Source organism: Frankliniella occidentalis, unplaced genomic scaffold (genome assembly GCF_000697945.3).
Source record: "Frankliniella occidentalis isolate FOCC.00 unplaced genomic scaffold, Focc_3.1 Scaffold32, whole genome shotgun sequence".
Taxonomy (NCBI): Eukaryota; Metazoa; Arthropoda; class Insecta; order Thysanoptera; family Thripidae; genus Frankliniella; species Frankliniella occidentalis.
Window position 1 is genome coordinate 1,795,005 of NW_026267162.1, and position 13,925 is coordinate 1,808,929.

The window sequence follows — 13,925 nt, forward strand, 5'->3', positions numbered from 1 at the left end:
GGGGGGGGTTTGGCAGGTAGGGAGAGGAATGGGATTCTCAGGATTGGGGGATGGTTAGGAAGGAAGGGGATGAGGGTGCAAGTCACCCGATTTCCCGCCCGTGTTCTCATCATGTGTGTTGTTTCTTTCAGAGTCACTGGTGGCGAGCTCTTTGACCGCATCGTCCAGAAGGGCTCATATACTGAAAAAGATGCTTCTGATCTAATTCGACAAGTACTGGAAGCTGTAGATTATATGCACCAACAAGGCGTGGTCCATCGGGATCTCAAGGTGCTCATTTACTTTATTGTTATTTAATTGACATCAGTTAATTATCCCCTTGTGGGGAAAGTTGCTGATTATGTGTGTTGCCTACAACTCACATAGAATTCTGTTTCAGCCTGAAAACCTCTTGTACTACAGTCCAGATGAAGATTCTAAGATTATGATAAGTGACTTTGGCCTATCAAAAATGGAAGATTCTGGCATCATGGCAACTGCATGTGGAACGCCAGGATATGTTGGTCAGTACAGATTTCCGAAAAAGAAACAAAAATTATTACCTATTAACAATAACAAGTTGTGATTAAAAATTCACTATCTATTTTTCAGCCCCTGAGGTTCTTGCTCAGAAACCATATGGTAAAGCAGTGGATGTATGGAGCATAGGTGTTATTTCATACATATTGCTCTGTGGTTACCCTCCATTCTATGATGAAAATGATGCCAATTTATTTGCCCAAATTTTGAAAGGTACTGTATGACAAGTATTTAAATTTCTTTATGACTCTCTGGTGCATTTAAATATTGTGTACTCTATTTTGTCAGGTGATTTTGAGTTCGATTCTCCCTACTGGGATGAAATCAGTGACTCTGCAAAAGATTTTATTCGACAATTAATGTGTGTTGATGTAGAAAAGAGGTATACTTGTCGGCAAGCATTGCAACACCCATGGTGAGTTAATTAACATGTTTATTTTTAATGTTTCCTATGATATGTACTTTTTCATTTATAAAATTAATTGTTTGTTTATATCAGGATTTCTGGCAATGCTGCTAGCAACAAGAATATCCATGGAACTGTATCAGAACAGCTCAAGAAGAACTTTGCAAAGTCACGCTGGAAGGTAATGCCCTTAACAGACAGATAGTTTAAAGAGTGCTGTTTTCTTGATGTCCAAGAACCTTTGGAAACATCTATAGAGTCCTCCTACCTCATACCATTGTCCATGTCATCCTCATTTCGTCTTTTGGTGTCTGAATTCTCTCTTGGATTCTCACTTAAAAATATTTCTGATCAAAGTATCTTTTATCTTACTATTGTGTGCCCCATACTTAAATGTTTCCTAAATACCTTTTGATGTGGAGACTGCTTTGGTGATGTTTGGATGAGGTTTATCTTCCCTATGTGCATGTTTCCCCAACATCAATCAAAACTTTTCCATAAATTGTGCAATGTGGTATTATCAAAACTGGTTTTACTTGTAGTCACAGAGGTCTCAATCAAGCAGTTTTTGTGTTTCTATAAGTTACTCAACATCTGCTTTGTCTTCCAATCTGGTTCTGGGCTGCTAATGTCTTCAGAATGACGTTTGGTTTTAAGGCTTCAGTATGTATAAATTATGGTGGTGGTCTTAACAAATATAAATCTCTTACAGCAACTGATGAACGCCATAGCCATGGTGCACAAGATGCAGAGATTAGCTCTGACCAATAACACTAGTAGCATGGATGTAGACGAAGCCCAAAGGTGTGACACCATTCAGGAGGAGACGGAGGATGGGGATGAAGGTACAGCGCTCTGCACGCCCTTCATCGAGTAGCTATTCTCCCCTGCTCGTTGATGTTGTGAAGTGGTTTTCTGCTAAATACCAGCAAAGCTTGTCAACCCATTTTTCTGATACTGCTCCCCTTTTAGTTTTATTTGACTTTTTTTTTAAATAAGAAAATATAATGGTAACAGTAGGGAAATATTTAGTATTTTAGAAGATTTTTCAGAATGAATGGGTTGAAGGTTTGCAGATAGCAAAGCAGCATTCTGGAGCACAAACCCAGTATAGAGTAGAATGCACTGGAAAGGATAATAGAGGCTAAGGCTAAGAAATAAAAGTTGGATCAAGGGGCTGCTACATCTGGCAACACGTAATGCTGGACTAAATACAAAATCAGAGCAAAAGCAAAACTGCACTAGCAACCATAAGCATCTACATATGCCATCTGCACAGTTTCTTAAATGCCTCCTGGTCCACTGCTTAAGTCATATCAGTGGGCTGTTCTAGTGCTGGTTCGTTGGGGTGATATTGTATGTAACTGTAAACATGCCACTGGAAGAAGCGTTCATCTTTATTTATGATTTTTTTTTTTACAGTGAATGTGCTTTGTGTGTTTCTCAGCTCAATATACCTACCTGCTGCGCCTGAGGCAAATATTGTAGTGGTGTTTTGTGTGTAGGAACAAACAACATTTTCGCGAAAGTTTCAATGGCTAAGCATTGTTTTCGTTCTATTAGTTCTGTTTGTTTTTTGTTCTTTTAGTTTAGTGATTCATTTTGAACCTTGACTGGTTGGTGTTTTGCGGACCTACTCTGGTTCACATACATTATTATTCCTTCCCTCTCTTTTCCTCTAAAGACTTACATGTAGTCTGTATTATAAAATATTATTGTATGGTTTTTGTTTTTGCAAGTTTGTAAGTATTGGTGTTTTCTTCCCTGTATAGTTTTACAAGGTGGCATGTAAGTGGAATGCTGACAGCAGATAACTTATAGGTATATTTTTGGAGATCCAGTTTATCACAAAGTGTATACTAATTTTTCAGCAGTGCATTCATTAATTGCTGCTGTATATGTTTGCATGGAAGTTGCTGTAGTAGTAGTTAAGTTGCTTTGTGTGTCACAATATCATCTCCTCATACATTTTTTCATTCTTTTGACTTTTTAAATTTTTCTGCTTTACAAAATATAAAATTAGGGATGTTAAAAATTGGCTATTCTATTCCTCATGCCTTCTTTTTAAAACTCTTTCCCTTACCGTAAAATATTGTCAGCCATTGCCTATTTCTCCCCATTTGATGCCATTTACTCTACAAAGCAAATCGTTTTCATTACTACGGCATTTCTCATGACACTTCACCTTAAGCACCAAATCAGAAACTCATTACTTAACCAAATTTCTACAAAAATAATTTTGTGTTGCAGCAAGCATACCACGCAGCCACCGTGATACATCAAATGAAGCGCATGGCTCTAAGCAGTAGCACTGGCGGTGCGGCCGTAGCTGTGGCCGGCCCCAACTCCGAAGAACCTCGACGCAGCCCGCCGCCGAGTGCACGTTCCAACCGCGCCAGCAAGCCCTAGTCTTCACTGACCAGCTGCTGACCAAGACACGCCTGGCCTGCCACCCACCTATGTCTTCGTGTTTATCTGACAAAGCTTTGCACACGATTATGCCATGTATGTGCTCGAAGCTGCAATTAATTTTCGTTATAGGGTATTATCTGAGACACACTACTTATTGTAAGCAAGGCCAAAATGAGCAATACTTTTTATTACATTTGTGGATGTGGGATCAGTTGAGATGCGAGTTCATTAGTTTTTCGCAAGTAGCTTTTGGAATCATTCTGATCTATGCAACTTAAGGATTTCAATCATGTTCAAGATGTATCATTTATATTTTGGTGCAATGATTGTGATTTGTAAATTTACAGTGTCATGTATCAGCCCTTGACTAGGCATTCAGTAGCAATTGCTCAATTGAATTGTTGATATGATGTTCTTTGTAGAAACTGCTACCGTGAATCACATTACATCTATTTTTCTCTAATCTCTGTTATCTAGAAAGTTTCTGTCATAATAATGTAGAAAGAGTCTTCAACTATAAAGCTATCAGGGCTTTAACATATCAGGCAACATTAGGTGGGTGATTGAGCTAAACTTACATCTATCAATTTTCAAGTGAGTATTGGTTTTGCAAATATCATGTGGAATGTAGCAACTAGTCCTTGGTTTGGTACACATTCAATCTTAATCCACCATTTTTGAAAGTCAGTTTTAAATATGTTTTAAATCCATCTTTTCTACCTATGTTGTAGAAATGAGAGAGATGTGTCTCTTTCTTTGAAGGCCTATGTAGAAATCTTTTTCATGTGTGGAATTTTGTAATGAGTGCTGGTGTGGTTTGCCTTTGTGGCCTGCACTATGGGGGTACTTTGATGACCAGGTGCTAGTAGACATAGTCTCTTGATAAGTTGTCAGTGGAATGTACTCCTTGCCTTATGTAGTTGAGAAGCCGTCTGGTTTTAATTTTTGATTAATCTTATCATTGTAATATCAAATATTCTGGTATCATTCTCTTGTGATAATTGGTTGTGCAGTTTGAATTACCCACATTGTTTTCATCTTGTTGGAAATGTATTGGCTTCGGCTTACATTGAAGAGTATGTTTCAATATTTATGCTGGAAGTTGTCAAGACAATAACTTTGACATTTTCTAGCTGGCTCTTTCTCAGTGTGGGTGGTAAAATAATTCTTTGCTTGCCTGTTTTCCGAAACAGATTGCAAGGATTACTTACCTCTCATTAATCTTTTTATCTTGTTTAGGATATCTGTATATTGGTTAGTTAACTTTTTTAAATTTCAGTTTTTTTGTGAGCTCGCAAGATTTCCCTTATTGTTTTTGTTTTCTTTTTCCATATGGTTCTGAAATATTGCTCCAGTCTATTTTGCTGTTAAAACTGATTCCTCATTGTTAAGAATTTTGTGCTGTTATCCATGACCTACTGATGATTTCAGAGGAGTAGTGATATCTGCTGTTTTCTATCTCTGTTACATTTGATTTTAGTATGTGATGTAGAAATTTTCTGTTGTATGTTATTTTTTAAAACAGTTATATGCATTCCTGTCTTTTGGAAGTTTAAATGTTTAACCATGGAATTATCTTCCTATTTTAAGTGTCAATATAATTTTTCTGTTAAAAATGTGTATTATTGGTTTTAATGTGAATTTCTTCTTATCGCGTCCACAGTCGTGATGTTTAGGTGCTGCATAGCAATTTGTAAGAATTAGGTGTTGCACAATAATATTGTGCCATGATTTTAACTTCGAATCTGTATGCGGTTGGTATTTCAAAAAGTCTATATCTGTTGTCTGTAAAGGCACAGGAGAAGAACTGTAAACTGCATTGTGCCCTTGAGTGTGTTGAATTTTAATGTTGTTGGAACTGATGCATTTATTGTCACACAATTTGTGTGTTGATCTTATGAACATATTAATATATATAGATCTATATAAATACATATATAAAAATATCTATCTACCTACATTAAGATTGGAATATATCATGTGAGAATGATATGAGTGGTGGTGGAGCTTTTCAAAGCTGCTGCCTTTGAACACACATTACAGCTCTCTTCCTCTGATCCTGCAAACATTTCTTCTCTAATCCTACAGTTACTTCTAAAGCTAAAACTCTACTCTTAATCATACTAAACTTATGTTTTATGATTCCTACCATTCCTCTTGCTTATGTGAGGTTTGATAAGTTATGACCTGTAAATGAATGCTTGTTTGCAAATATGTATGAGTGTATGAATTATGGGGACAGCATCTTGCTTGCATGGAATTTTGACCTTGTTTAAAATTCAGAAAAAGATTCCAGTACTGACAGTAGTTGACAGTTGTTCAAATGAAACAATCCTAAATATTTCTGTGGCGCTTAAAATTGGGACAAGGTAATGATTTTGTAATGACCACACTTACACTTGGTAAGCAGCAGAAAAAGACCTTTCGAAGGTATCTTATCTCCTTTTGCTCTGTGCTGCTTTGCCATTTTGGATTGCCATAAATCAAGCACAAAATTGTTATATTTTATGATATGATATGATTCTAATGTATTACCTTTTTACAATTTAGGCCTTCTTCAGAAAACTTTTCACAGTAGAAAGCAATTTTTGTTCTTGTTAATGTGTACACATTCTCAAGCTGGAAATCCCTTTGATTTGGTCAACCCCATTTGCATATTCTTTTAACTAATCAGCCTTGCTTGTTTCCTGGCTATGTATAAGTCCAGTCATTGATTGTAGTACGAACAATTCACCATATATCCTTATTCCAGAATTTCCGTTACTACATATTGTGATTTATGCATTTAGTAGCATTTACTAAAAAAAATTCTTAAGTAAGTTTAGTTGTGAACATTCACTATTATCTGCGGGTCTTACTTTTATAAACTTTAGTTAGATATTTCGACAGCTCTTTGGTTTGTTTCTGTGCTGATCTTGCCACTATAGATTTAAAGGGGGAGCAAACATCTATCCTTCTTTCATCCGCCCATGTGCAAGAACAGCATAATAGTTCTCTCTTTAATCTTGTGTACTGTATTCTAAATACTTGCTGCTGTGTTTTTTGTGAGCAGTGTCCCTTTTTCTTCCGTTTTATAGCTTTATCTATTATTGACAATTAAGTGCAACGACTCTCTGTTCCTACCTTTCCATCTTGAGTGGCAAATGCCATATAATGCTATGTTCTGACTGCACTCTCTTCGTAAGCATTACTGTGTTTGTTATATTTTTGTACGCATAGCCAGGTAATAAACTTATGTGGGTAAGCTGTCTGCTGTTACTAAGCATTGTGTTTGCACTCTCTCTTTTTTGATTTTTCTATTTGTGGCATCTTTGTTTGTAAATTTTTATAACAAAAATCAGAGCTCAATATTGTTGAAAATTTTGATTCAAAATGACATCACCATGACCAACTGTATTTTTTGGCTCTGTACATTAAGTTTTTTTTTCTATTATTATTTTCCTATGATATAGTTCTAGAGTCGAGAGCCTTCTTTTTCAGAGCGCCCTCTATTCTTAAATATATTTCATCCTATAGAACATTTTGTAATGAATGACAAGTGGATATTGGTCCTTTTTAAATTGTGCTTTGCTATGATGCCATTCTTTTTTTCCATAACAACGATTTACTAAACTCTGCCAACTTTTAAGTCAATATTGCATGAATACTTAATTTCTTTTGTTGGCTGATCATAAGATCTTGAGTGTTAAAGTCATTTAGATTGTGGGCATGCTGCTACTTGTTTATGAAGTCTGCTTAGTGCCATTTGAGGTGACTGAATTATCAATGCCATTTGTTGGGTTGATTGTTACAATATCTTAATTATCCTGGTATGGCAAGTGCACTTTACATTGGATGTTGTAAAGAGCTATTGATTCAATTAAATTTTTGTTAAGTGATTATGTACTAACTATAGTGTCTTAAGCCATATTTTCTCAAAATGAGTTGGTTCATTGAAATCAGTGTACTTGAATAAATGCAACTTTTGTTTTGCTAATATGATCATGCAAAGCAGAGCAACGATTTGGAATATTTTGGAAGTGCTTTTAAATGTCAAAAGAGTTGTGCATCATATCGAACTTTACACGCACACTAAAACATTTTGAATTTTAAGCTTTTGAGGTCATTTGTTATGGTTAAGGACGTTGAGTTCAAGTGGTCTTATTTTTGAACAAAATGTGTTGGACCAAAATGTGATAAGATTTTGTTCCATTTTCTTTGTCTTTTTTGTGTTTTCTTCCATTATTATTTCAAGATAAATGTGCAATATGTTAATTTATTTGTGTAAGTAACTGGTTAATTTTTATTTTGCTGCACATTAAATATTTCATATTTTCGTGCAAAAGAAAATGAAATGTTTCAATAAATGGTGATGTTACAAAGAGATTCAGGAACCTTCTATTCTACCCACTCTACTTTTTCCTTTGTTAACTGAACCATACTGTGTTCAGTCAGTAGCACACCTTTACATCCGCTCTAGATGTACAGCAACTGCTTGCAAAAACTTGCACGGAGTATTTCATAAGCGCTCCTGATATATACCTTTGTACACCCACCCCCGAGGGGGTAATCACTACAGAAAGTAGATGTACACATTTGTATAAAATTTAAAGTGAAAGTGAAAAAAATTGACTGAAAGTGAAACAAACGTGAAGGAAATGTGGGCAAAAGTGACAAATCGTGCGTTGATCAGATCAAAAATGAATAAAGTACAGTTGATATGAGCATAAAAAGGAAGTAAACGTTGTAAAACTTTAGGAAAGTGAAGGGAAAATTACGAAAAGTGATCGATAGTAGGAAAGTGAATAGTTAAGGTGTACGCATTTTCTCGCGTAGTGATTACCCCCTCGCCCACCCCACACCCACACTGCCCTCAACATCAACTAAGTATCATGCCAAGAAAAGAAGCTAGGAGGCAGTGAGATTGTGATTGTTACCCCTCGGTCTACCATGTCGGAGGCCAGAGTTGTACGCGACGTTGAAAGTAGTATATCCCAACGCAACCCACCCGTTCTCTTTCGAGACCTGAACAGTTATGCCGAGTTCTTGGACTCCTGTAAAAAAGAATTTGAGCAGCTGTGGAGGCGACAGTGTCCCATCGGTCACCTGGACGAGTGGGAGAGACTGCGGACCCTGGGCTCCGGTGCATTCGGCCGTGTTGTGCTGGTGCGCAACAAGCACAGCGGACAATACTTCGTCATGAAGGTGTTGGAGAAGGCGAAAGTCATCAGGCTCAAACAGGCGCAACACTTGAGAGATGAGCGACGCGCGCTTAACTACGTTAATTTCCCATTTATCGTATCATTAGTAACGTCGTTCAAAGATTTCAACTACATCTTCTTGGTGATGCCGTTCGTGCCAGGAGGAGAACTGTTCTCATATTTGAGACGAGTCGGCAAATTTGGGGAAGACCAAGCTCGGTTTTATGCCGCCCAAGTTGTCCTGTCGTTTGAATATTTACACAATGTGGACTTGATCTACCGTGATCTAAAGCCAGAAAATATTTTAATCGATGACAAAGGCTATCTGAAAATCGCCGATCTTGGATTTTGCAAAGTTGTGAAGGGCCGGACGTGGACACTGTGTGGGACACCAGAGTACTTGGCCCCCGAGCTTATTCTCAGCAAGGGCTACGGCAAATCGGCAGACTGGTGGTCCTTCGGCGTCCTCATTTACGAGATGACGGCTGGCTTCCCTCCGTTCTGCGGTAGCGAAACGCTCAAGACTTACGAGAAGATCGTGGCGGGGAAGTACCGCCCGGCACCGCACCACTCTGCAGACGTCAAGGACCTCATTGAAAAGCTTCTCCAGACCGACCTGTCCCGCAGGATCGGGATATTAAAGGACGGGGTGAACGATATCAAGAGGCACCCCTGGTTCAGACCGACCAACTGGCTGGCTGTTTTGAATAAGCAGGTTCGAGCCCCGTTCGTGCCTCAGTTTAAAAATATGGGAGACGCGAGCAACTACGATTTCTATGAAGAGGATGAACTAAAAACTGCCAGCTGCGACAAGTTTCCAAACGATTTTGTCGACTTCTGATGGAACTTACTCTTCCTGCAGTCGCGTCGGACTATTTGTTGCATTTGGATCTGACGTTAGGCGCGCGTTTCTTTTGAGAGCGCTCATATTTATCAGCTTTACCAACTGTGTGTGGCTACACTTTTTTCCAGAACTATTTTCCTGTTATTTCTGTAACATTTTACTGATTTCATTCCTACCAGTAACAATAATAATGAATTTAGTATCCAATTTAGACAGTTCATTTCGCATGACTGAATAAATACAAATTGTTCTTTTCGTGTGCGGTAAAGTGGCAGCCTGCGCTTGTTACTGTTACGTCATTTTGACGTCTGCGAGCATACGACAAGGAGGTAACTTAAGTCGATGAGAACGGACGATTTCATCTATTTGGTAGATCAGACCGTGATCATACTTGGATCTAATCGATCTTTTTTCTACTTGGCATAATATTGTGCGTTGGTTTTCTGGTGGCACAGCTCTAGCTTCGGTCAATACTTCGAACGATCTGTTGGGACTAACCTACCTGGAACTTCTCTGCTGCAACTCGTGTGCTTCTTTTCGTCCTTCCAAGGTGTGTGTTAATCACTGCTATTTCTCAGTTACAAGGTTGCCAAAGCCCTCTAAGGTCTTAGCCACTATTTCTGAACCTCCTTAGCGACGTCCTGTCGTCTGTCATTCCATTCTCTTCCCCCTTATTTCTGTGGCCTTGTCCTTGCTGGACCTTGCATCATCTTGATAACTATTAAGTAGTTTTTAAGGCAGTTAAACTTTAAACAATTCATCATCCTAGAATTTATTATTCAATTTCACTTTTAATTGATACCTCTTGTTTCTTAAAATTTAGAGTCACCTTTAACTTCTTCCAAGATGGTTCGTGAAAGGCCACCCATGACTTTTGAAGAGTACGAGATCAAAGAAACTTTTGTTGAAAAGTATACTCGCCGGATAAAAGAAAACCCATTCTTATCTTTGGGTAAGTGGTAGAAAACACATTGAAATTGCCATTTTAATACTTAAAGGAGTCTATTTACCATTAATATTTGTTCTTTTCCCTCAAGGACTGTTGGGTCTCAGTGGAATGCTGGTTGCAGGAGGTTTAAGATATAAAAAACTCCGTGCAGATGGTATGTCCCCTTCTATTTTTCTTATAAATCTTCGAGTTGCAGCACAAGGTATGGTTGCAGGGGCTCTGGCTTTGGGACTTGTTGCTCAAGCAATTAGTGAAAATACCGAGCCAAAAGATAAAAGTACCACTCAGTCATGACCAAAACGTGCATAGTTAATTTGTATTTATTTAATGCCTCTAGATTCAAATTTTATTCTAATGCAACAGATCAAGGAGTAAACTGTTTCAGAGAATAATTTTTTCATTGTTAAGTCGTCTAGTTAACTACCATTAGCACTACCCAGCAAAAATTTTCATCTACACCAATGTTTATTTGAATTTCTCCTTATTGGTATTCACCTGAGTATAAACCCCTCTGGAAATAAGAATCACCCTCTTTTAGTTTTTCCCAAAGGGCCCAAACATTTAAAAAGACTTAGTTTGGTGGGATAGCTTAAGCCCCCTTTGCTCTGCAGGCAAATGTTTGCGTTAAAAAAGGGCGCCTCAAACTCAGGTGAAAACGGTACATTTTATTTCTAAGAACTTCTTTATCATGAGAGGAAGATGCTCTTCTTTAGTCATGACATGAATTTTCTACACTCCTGTCATCTGATACTCAGATTTGAATGTGTGTGCTTAAGTCATTAACTGTGATGGTTTTCAGTTCATGTTCAGAAATACTCAAGTAAGGAAACAATGCTTTAATATTGTAGCACAAAAGTCATTGTTTTATTTCCATAAATATTTTTAAAATTGATTTTATTGCATGTAAAAGTGAGTTATTTTTCAACTTATCCGTTGCTGCTGTTTAATTTTATGACTGTGATAGTCCTGATTTCAACCTGTATCCTTTTGAGTTCCGTTTGTGTATGTTTGAAGTCTTTGAACAGTGTTGAACTCATCATGCTGTTCCGCAATAAACAGCTTTTGAGCGTTTTTTAAACCATCTGCTCATAAGGTGAATTATTTAGTAAAGTTAACAAGTGGTTGTATTGACTTCATTTATTTCTTTTTGTACATTCAAGGTTTAAACAGAACACCACCATAACCAACCAACAAAACTATTATTTTACAGAAGAATGTTCCATTTGGCTAAGATGGCAGGACCATCCAATGAGTAGTAAAGGATAGGTAACATAAGATTCATCTGAGACAACCTAAAGTTACCCATACTTAGAAGAATGTATAATTTCTTTGAAATTTCCTAGTTTTTTCCAACTGCTGTATCTTAGAATGATTCCTAACACAGTTCTTGTATATAAGCAGTTTTTTTGATATAAATACAGCACTATTCAGTTTTGGTTTTTATCACAGAAAATCAGTAAATACTTATGCCAGTAAAATTGTTTCGGAAATAGGAAAAGGTTAAAAATTGAATCACCTCTAGATTTAAATTTGGCTCCTCAATAGGCTGTGAATTTAGACCACCTACTCCACGATAAATATTGGAATGTGTAAGTTTGAATACTTCCTAAATTTCTATTTTACAATTTAAAAAAAAAAAAAAAAGATGTTACACCACACTGATATGACTATGTTCTTATGTTTAAGACTGGGCCTATATTGGCATGTTGTCTTCTAAAATACTGGAAGGAAATGAACACAATACGAATGAGGTGAAAATGTCTGCAAAGATTATTGTCGAAATACTGTGTGCAACCATTAGCATAGTATGGTTGTAGTTAGACTTAGTTACAGTAAAAAGAGAAACACAATTGTGGCACCACAGCAATATAAATTCAATGACTGACTTCGGGCCATTCTGGTGGTCCTCATGGCATGCAAAATATGTACCAGTTCAGTCTGATCCAAGGAAGATCGAAAGCTTAAGTGAGAAGGTCTACAATTCATCACGGAAAGCCCGTAGGATATTGATCCTGTGGCCCATATCAGTCTTCTTCTCATTTGATAATTTTCCAGTCATGAGTTTGTTGAGACGTTTCATTTCATCATCCACAAATCCTGCACCTTTGTCTAGCATTCTCTGCATCATCTTCACATACACCTCTCCAGTTTTCCTGTCTTCAATTTTTTCAATGCGCCCAACTAGTCCCTGAGCTTCTCGCAGAAGTTCCTTCCTGGATAAAACATTTAAAAATATTTATAAAAACATTTATGACAGCCGAGACCCTTAAATATTCTGAGGATATAAAAGTTGATGAGTTCACCTTTCACTTTCGTCAGAAGCAGCATTAAATTTGATGGCTATCTTGTCAAATGCTTCAAGGCAACCCGGCAGACCAATGTACTTTCCAGAGTTAGCTCTAATAAACTGGATCAAATTATCAGATGTAAATCCCTCATCTGTGGTCTCCTTGAAATCTATCGGTTCTTTACCTAAAAAGTTTGGTCAAAGTAAGAACATTATTTTCCATAAACTCACTGGCTAGCATGTGTGCAATGTTTTTAAAGTACAATGCCTACCCTGAACAAATAATTTAACGACAGGGTACTGTTCCTTGTCAATTTTAAAGCGATCTGCAAGGTCAGAGTTTTCTTTGTCACCATAGTCTTTAATGCCAACTTCAGCGACTAAAACATCAGGAGCGGATTTGGCTGATTCAGCCATTTTATTAAAAGCATCATGCTTTGGTCCATACGGATAGGCAACATCAAATTTTACTATGGAGACTGGAAACTTCCCTGTCACCTGAAAAGTTACAAAAGTTAACATGATTTAAAGGTTCAAAAACTGTTGATGTAATTTCAAATGTTTCATTCATATTTCATTCAAACTTAAAACATTAAACTGGATGTGACAGAATGTTTGTTGGGAGAGACCTCTTTATAGTGCTAATTAAAATGGGTTTGTTTCCGGTAACATTATCGCAATTTGATATTTAACTTTTTCGGCACGAATGTTAAATAGTCATTTATTGGAGCGATACAAAACCAGTATTTAACTTTGTCACCGGCTGCAAAGGTTAGAAGCGTTGGCTTCTCCCCATTGGCCCACGTCACAGGATCCACCAATGGGAGGCTGCCGTACTGTGGAGCCGGTTAGAAGGAAAATATTTACCTTGTCATAAGTCCATGAATCCAGAGCAACTGTCCCTAAGGCTGATACATCTGTGTACGAAAACGTGGTAACTAAAAGGAGGGTAAAAATATGTATCATTTTCACCCCGCAAATGTAACAGAGCACGGACTAGGGCGCCGGTGGTTCTCGTCTGCTAAAGCGTCTGCTAGCGTCTGTTTCTGGATGGTTCACTGAACACGCCAAGCTCCGCATAGCCACGGCTCGGCTCGGTGAGTAGCGGTGGGAGGACGGAAAAAGGAGGGGGGGGGGGGGAGAAAGATAGCAGTCTACATGGCCCAAACATTTAAAAATACTTAGTTTGGTGGGATAGCTTAAGCCCCCCTTGCTCTGCAGGCAAATGTTTGTGTTAAAAAAGGGCGCCTCAAACTCAGGTGAAAACGGTACATTTTATTTCTAAGAACTTCTTTATCATGAGAGGAAGATGCTCTTCTTTAGTCATG

General features: G+C 37.7%; 4 protein-coding genes across 5 annotated transcripts in view; 3 read left to right on the forward strand and 1 right to left on the reverse strand.

Moving 5' to 3' along the window:
• Positions 1–7,702, forward strand: part of LOC113206567 (calcium/calmodulin-dependent protein kinase type 1) — a gene marked incomplete in the record, with an annotated part of 44,517 nt that extends 36,815 nt beyond the window's left edge. Inside the window, 6 exon segments of the mRNA XM_052265885.1 lie at positions 132–270; positions 380–503; positions 592–732; positions 808–934; positions 1,019–1,106; positions 3,176–7,702. Coding sequence (XP_052121845.1) covers positions 132–270; positions 380–503; positions 592–732; positions 808–934; positions 1,019–1,106; positions 3,176–3,334 — 778 coding nt within the window.
• Positions 7,703–8,228: 526 nt separating this feature from the next.
• On the forward strand, positions 8,229–9,911 carry LOC113206939 (cAMP-dependent protein kinase catalytic subunit alpha). 2 transcript variants are annotated; one of them, XM_052265876.1, is made up of 2 exons: positions 8,229–9,730; positions 9,817–9,911. In XM_052265876.1, exon 1 carries the CDS (start codon positions 8,267–8,269, stop codon positions 9,356–9,358), a length of 1,092 nt encoding a protein of 363 aa, XP_052121836.1. In that variant the 5' UTR covers positions 8,229–8,266; the 3' UTR covers positions 9,359–9,730; positions 9,817–9,911. The 2 variants fall into 2 exon arrangements, with proteins under 2 accessions (XP_052121836.1, XP_052121837.1); XM_052265877.1 differs by having other exon boundaries at positions 8,229–9,690.
• LOC113206833 (HIG1 domain family member 1A, mitochondrial) lies at positions 9,737–11,437 on the forward strand. Its single transcript, XM_026423099.2, has 3 exons — positions 9,737–9,911; positions 10,185–10,313; positions 10,399–11,437. Exons 2-3 carry the CDS (start codon positions 10,208–10,210, stop codon positions 10,602–10,604), a joined length of 312 nt encoding a protein of 103 aa, XP_026278884.1. The 5' UTR covers positions 9,737–9,911; positions 10,185–10,207; the 3' UTR covers positions 10,605–11,437.
• LOC113206827 (endoplasmic reticulum resident protein 29) lies at positions 11,436–13,670 on the reverse strand. Its single transcript, XM_026423081.2, has 4 exons — positions 13,465–13,670; positions 12,870–13,095; positions 12,614–12,782; positions 11,436–12,523 (listed from the first exon to the last, which is right to left on the reverse strand). The coding sequence occupies exons 1-4, from the start codon at positions 13,561–13,563 to the stop codon at positions 12,286–12,288; spliced, it is 732 nt and encodes a 243-aa protein (XP_026278866.1). The 5' UTR covers positions 13,564–13,670; the 3' UTR covers positions 11,436–12,285.
• Between the last annotated feature and the right edge of the window lie 255 nt (positions 13,671–13,925).

Coding starts and splice junctions, on each gene's coding strand:
- LOC113206939 (XM_052265876.1), top strand. CDS start 8,267: ATGTCGGAGGCCAGAGTTGTACGCGACGTTGAAAGTAGTATATCCCAA.
- LOC113206833 (XM_026423099.2), top strand. CDS start 10,208: ATGGTTCGTGAAAGGCCACCCATGACTTTTGAAGAGTACGAGATCAAA. Junction 10,314..10,398: donor AAACCCATTCTTATCTTTGG/GTAAGTGGTAGA, acceptor TTTTCCCTCAAG/GACTGTTGGGTCTCAGTGGA.
- LOC113206827 (XM_026423081.2), bottom strand. CDS start 13,563: ATGATACATATTTTTACCCTCCTTTTAGTTACCACGTTTTCGTACACA. Junction 13,096..13,464: donor ATTCATGGACTTATGACAAG/GTAAATATTTTC, acceptor GTAACTTTTCAG/GTGACAGGGAAGTTTCCAGT. Junction 12,524..12,613: donor GCTTCTGACGAAAGTGAAAG/GTGAACTCATCA, acceptor TGTTTTATCCAG/GAAGGAACTTCTGCGAGAAG.